This window comes from Colias croceus, chromosome 4 (assembly GCF_905220415.1).
Source record: "Colias croceus chromosome 4, ilColCroc2.1".
NCBI classification, from domain to species: Eukaryota; Metazoa; Arthropoda; class Insecta; order Lepidoptera; family Pieridae; genus Colias; species Colias croceus.
The window spans coordinates 6,581,401-6,587,400 of record NC_059540.1 but is presented as its reverse complement, the minus strand read 5'-3'; the positions used below and the strand labels follow the sequence as shown (position 1 = coordinate 6,587,400).

Here is a 6,000-nt window from a genome sequence, read left to right as displayed (position 1 = left end):
TATGTGTAGAGCGGGCGCGGGCGAGTGCGGGGGGTCGGCGCGCCCGGGCGGCGCGGGTCATACGAACGAGGAGAAGCCCGGCAGCGGCGCCCGCGACCGCGCCATGTTGTTCATCACGATCTGGCCGCCGTTCAGGCTCACCACGGCGCTGCCTTCCGGCTCCGAGTCCGTGTAGCTCGAGTAGTTCCGCACCGGCCGCTGCCGCTTCCACGACTGACGCAGCGTGTCGTTCACGTTCGCGTAGTGGTTCACGAACGAGTGCGGCTCCGAGCGCACGCTCTCGTTCTCACTCTCCGAATTCTGTGACGATAAAATTGCGTTAGTATAGTTGCATTATAGATGACTTTACATTCAGTAGCAGTTTAAAATGAGGCCTACGTGATACGTATTTTAAAATGTAATTAACTAGAATGCGCCTCATAATTTATTTTAGCGTTTAATTTATTGAGATACTACGAGAAGTCTCGAGCTTTTAGATCGAAGGGAAGCAGCATAGATGTGAGATGTCTGGACGAAAAATCTAAAAAGAAGCGTACCTACGTCGCCGGTGCTAAGGGGAAAGCGTGATGCAGACGAAAAAGCGAAACTTGTAATATTTACCGTCCCGAGATCCGCGCGTGGAGCAAGGGAAAAAAATACGTTTTTAATGCGGGCCGTTGGGCGAACGGAGAGGGGGCGGCGGGGGTTTAGACGACGGTAATTTTGATGGTGATCACCTGGGAGTCGGAGGAGCTCATCTCGGAGGGCTTCTCGGTGAGCGAGGAGTCGTCGGGGTTCTCGTCGTAGCCGCGCAGGCTCTCCTCGTCGCTGTGGTAGGCGACGGAGGCGGGCGAGGGCCGCGGCGGGCACTTGGCGAGCGGCGCGGGCTTGCGGCGCAGCGTGCCCAGCGAGCCGGCCGAGCGCGAGCCCGCCGAGCCGGCGCGCGCGCGGTACACGTCCAGCGCCAGCGACCCGCGCTCCGCACTCTCGCCCAGCGACTCCTCCAGCGTCTTCTGCGCCTCCTCTGTGAGACCGACATAATGCCCTTGAATAGACCGAGCGCGCCTCGCATCATACCACTATATAGCACTTAACGTAACACACGACACACATAACATAGACTTTTCAAAGGAAATAGTGAATTTGTGGTGAAATTTTTAAATTCGCACACATGAAAAGCGTGACAGCGTGTTTAATATTGATTATAAAGATATGGCATAATAGAAGCTTTATTATGGGTTGAACAGAAGATACAGAAATTATTGAATTACTCTTAGTTAAATGACAGGCTCATATTTAAAAATTATTTCTTTTTAAGTTCAGTCATTGATCATGTTGTCGAATCCAAGAAACGCCAGTATAAAACCAGAAGTATGTTATAGTTATTCTTAATATAAATTACAATTTTGGTTTTGCTACAAAATTCGTTATTCGTCATTAATTATATTTTTTAAAACTGTTCCATGACTTAAATAAATAAATTTTGACTGATTTTGAATCATTACTCATATCCCATTAAATTCAGAAAGATTACTCACTTTTATATTTATAACTCTTGCTCTTCACGCACAAAATGGCGATCACCATGATGATGATGATAATTGAGGCAGCAGCCAAAGCCACCATAAACCACGTGCGTCTGTAGAAGGGCCGGTACTGCAGATAACCGTACTCAAGGTACAGTTTCGATGGCGTCACTATCACCTTGTCGCTGTACGTGGGGTTGCTGATCCCGTACATATTGTACGCAATCACTCGGAACGAGTATGCCGTCGATGGCAGTAAACTCTGATACGATATCGTAAATTCCTCGAGAATTCCATTACTCGTTCGCGTTATCGTTTCCCATCTCGTGTCATCTGTAAACAAATTTCGAGCAATGAATTTTAAATTGAAATTGCAAGTTTTTTTATGTCCAAAGATTAATGAGGAATGGCTGCTATACAGGTGATGGAATGCGGTGAATTAGGGAAAACATGTTGAAAACTTACATGCTTGCCAAGTTTCCTTTGCTGCATGGAAAATAAAAAAATAATTTTAAGTCATCATAGTCAATTCAAATGCCTTCAAATTACTTCCTCGAAGAAGAATGGGATGTTAATTTAATTTTTGAATACTTCAATACTTTTTAGTTTTTATTTAAACGCCGTTAAATATATTGTAATTTTTAGCTGACAGAATAATGTTTTTCATGATCAATTTCATCTTGTTATTCACAATTTATGGGCCCTTTTCACAATGGGCAGCGTTGGCCCAACAAATGATCGTCGATGTTTGCCATAAACATTAAGGCCCTCTACACTGTGGTAATTGGCTCTAGTCGCCCAACGCTGCCCATGGTGAAAACTCAAACTCAAACTCAAAAATTCATTTATTCAATTAGACTACTATTTAGTAGCACTTTCGAATCGTCATTACATAGGTAAGTATTTTTAACATTTACCACCGATTCGGAAAGCAGTATCTATGGAGAAGAATCGGCTTGAAACTCCATAGTTGCTCTTTTAAAAATCATGTCAATATTACATAATATACAGTAACTTATATCTAACTATAGGTGAAGAAGGCCTATTAAACTATTCGAACCGCGATGTCAATAGGGATCAGATTCCCCTCCAGTAGGCAACACGTACCTTTCTTCCTGGCCTCTATATAGTATCCGAGCAGCGGCCCCTTGCCGGAGGGCGCGTTGGCCCAGCGCAGGTGCAGCGCGGCGGGGTCGGCCCGCAGCAGCAGCGCGCGCGGCGGCTCGGGCGAGCCGGCCTGCGGGCCCGTGCGGACCCGCGCCGACCCCGCCCCGCCCGCGCCGATGGTCAGCGCGCGCACGCTGAACCGGTACTCCACCTCCTCCTCCAGCCCGCCCACCGCCAGCCGCCGCTCGCTCACCTTCTGCTTCACTTGCTTGCTGAACCCTGCGACGTATACGATCACTTGCATTTTCAATTTCAGTTTAAAAAAATAGAAATACGAACATTGATGCATGTTCAATTACGGACAAAATATCGTCGTTGGCCTGAGCAATCTTTATTGTGTCCAAACAATCCAATTAGGGATCGAAATTATTTTCCGCAAGTCGGAAAAGGGAACTGTTCAGGTTACTTCAATGGATTATTATTAAATAAAGCTAAGAAATTATAATTTATACTACATTTGATATTATTCACTTCTAAATGTTAATAATATTTTTTCACAAATTTCTATATCAGTAACACTCTTGTCGTGGATATTGTATAACAGATAGCTTATACACCACAATATCTAAAACCATTATGTAACAAACAATATAAAACTAACGTTCATCCTGCTCTATCGTCTCGTACGTAACGAGATACGAGTGTATGAGGCCGTTCCGTTTCCGCGGCGGCTCCCAGCTGACGACGAGGCTGTTCATGGTGATGTCGCTGAAGGAGATGTTGCGCGGCGCCGAGGGCAGGCCCTGGTGCGTGCGCGCCAGCACCGCGTGCGAGCGGGGCCCGTCGCCCGCCGGGTTGAACGCGAGCACCTATACATGTGTATTTAAATATAGTAGTCGATATGTTTATTGTATAACATAGTTGCGGTTTTCATTAACGCTATAATAATATAAAATCTGCACTTATATAACAGTGTTGATCTTTATTTCAAACAGTTAAGCTATTGCATAGCTTCTATCGCGGGCCTTGAGCGCGGGGACCGAATCGAGAAACTCCGTAACGAAAAAACCTCACGCTCCCCACTCCGACGGGCTCGGAGGTGTGGCTTGAAGGCATTTTTTTACAATAAAGTAACGATTGAAAACTGACAAAATGATGAATTAAAATACAATAATAGATATGAATAAAAACTAGTCAGTTTAGAACTTTAATTTTCTTTATGAAATTTAGAAGTTTTGTTAAAACGTTAGATATGTAATTTAGTTTTGGTAACATTCACATGATTTTGATTGCAATTCGAATAAGATTCATTTTGTTTAAAATTGTTGTAAATAGTTGGCACAAACCAATAAGCTGATTTATTTACATTTAACTGTCTAACGTTTCAACTAAAGAATCTATATCGTTATTAAGAAAATGATTAGAATTACTTTAGAAATACAATACCTGAATGCGATACTGTGTGAATTTGTCAAGGAACACGAGCGAATGTGAAGTGGCGGTCGCTGGTACAACTTCTATTTCCTCTTCAATTTTTCGCCCCGGTTCTGGTTCTTCAGGTGACTCAGTCATGAGGTAAAAGATCTAAATAAATAATATTTATTATTACTTGTCATCAGTATGACTACATTTTTAAGGTCATGTACAACTGAAAATATTGCAGATATTAGTTGTTGTGTTTTGTATATATACAAGGCAGAAGCACAGGAAGAACAGTAACAAGTTGAACAACAAAAAGTTTATTTATTCATATTATAAATACAACAAGTAACAATTTCTTAATATTACATCACAACAGTACAACATTTTTGCACTTGACTCAAATATCACTGTCTCATGATTTTTTTTCTAATCATATTTTATTACTATTTAAGTTTCATAGAAGCATGTAGATCTTAATTTTTTTATGAGTCTAACATTGTTTCTTTGTTAAAGACCCTCTCATATCTGTCAAATCTTGTATTTTACAATGTTCATAATTCATCAGTATTATCAGAATTATTTAACACTAGCTTCCGCTCGCGACTCCGTCCGCGCGGAAAAATTAAGAAAAATTAAGATTTTTTTCTACGTATTTTTCCGGGATAAAAAGTATCCTATTTTATGCCCAGGATAATAAGGTATAATTATACCAAGTTTCATCGAAATCGAACCGTTAGTTTTCACGTAATGCCTGAACATACAGACAGACAGACAAAATTTTTTTTAATCACATATTTGGGCCTGGTACCGATCCAGTAACACTCCCTACTATTTATTTTTTCAATATTTTCAATGTACAGAATTGACCCTTCTACAGATTTATTATATATATAGATCTTACCTTATACCCGAGCAGGTCGCCGTTCTGCTGGTCGAGCGTGGGCGGCTGCCAGGTGAGCGCCACCTCCGTGGGCGACACGGGCTCGGCGGCGACCTGCCCCGGGGGAGCGGTGGGCACCGCCTCGCCCACCCACACCACGGCCGGCGCGCCGCCCGGCCCCAGCCCCTGCGAGTTCACCGCGTACACGCTGATCTCGTAGTTGCGGTCCACCGCCAGATCGGTGAGCACCACTTCCGAACTCTGCGGATGTGCGCGGTTATATAGCTCAATTATTAATGACATGACTTCTAGTCAATACTGCGATTCTATAGTAAGTTCTTTAAAAAAAAAATGGGTTTTTTACATCATTTACTTGCTCAAGATGGATATGCTCACCAATAGTTGTTTGTGGTTATAAAAATGTAAACGTCTTTCAATTGTTTATTTGTTAGCAAAATTTTCTGAGATATTTATCCCACAGAACGACAAAAAATACATACGTAATTTTTACTCATGTTTTTAGCTCCCCTTTTTTTTTTTTGTAAGGTGTCTCTCAATGTTAGCCAGAAGGGCTTTTACATTTTAACGCGGACGCGGGGGTGAACTGAAGGTTCACCCTGGTAGCGACATGCACAAGGGCGTCCCCCCTTGACGGGGATCTCGAACCTCGGCTTGGGCTGTCGCTTGAGTGGAGGAGGCCAGAAGGGCCCTAATCGGACAGGGTTTTAGCTCCCTAAATCAGTGGATATTATGCGTCTACTTAGCACTTACCTTAATCCCAGGCACTTCTTGCTTCATCGTGTTCTGCAGTGTCGCGGTGAAGTCAGTGAGCGGCTGGTAGAGCACGCGGTAGCCGCCCGTGCGCGTGTCGCCGCTCCAGTGCGTGTCCGCCAGCGGCGACCACTGCACGCGCACGCTGCTCGGCGTTATTGGCACTACTCGGAGGTTATCTATCGCCTTGCTTGGAGCTGCAAATACAAGTGTGGAAGAGAATACATAAATACGTATTTCGTTTTGTATTAAAAAAATGAATAAATAAAGATTGCCTTAGACCTAGCGCGCACGAGCAACTTTGTCTCCGCAACT

General features: G+C 43.6%; 1 protein-coding gene across 3 annotated transcripts in view; it reads right to left on the bottom strand.

The window, feature by feature from the left end:
- The window catches only part of LOC123691052 (protein sidekick), a 35,555-nt gene continuing 29,555 nt past the window's right edge, over window positions 1–6,000 (bottom strand). For 2 of the 3 annotated variants that reach the window (XM_045635254.1, XM_045635255.1), the window contains 9 exons: window positions 5,686–5,882; window positions 4,936–5,175; window positions 4,059–4,196; window positions 3,274–3,481; window positions 2,613–2,891; window positions 1,971–1,991; window positions 1,518–1,838; window positions 717–1,003; window positions 1–300 (listed from right to left, as the gene is read on the bottom strand). In XM_045635254.1, the coding sequence (XP_045491210.1) occupies window positions 58–300; window positions 717–1,003; window positions 1,518–1,838; window positions 1,971–1,991; window positions 2,613–2,891; window positions 3,274–3,481; window positions 4,059–4,196; window positions 4,936–5,175; window positions 5,686–5,882 (1,934 nt within the window). In that variant the 3' untranslated portion in view covers window positions 1–57. The remainder of the gene's footprint in view (window positions 301–716; window positions 1,004–1,517; window positions 1,839–1,970; window positions 1,992–2,612; window positions 2,892–3,273; window positions 3,482–4,058; window positions 4,197–4,935; window positions 5,176–5,685; window positions 5,883–6,000) is intronic. The other variant, XM_045635256.1, reaches the window with a different exon arrangement.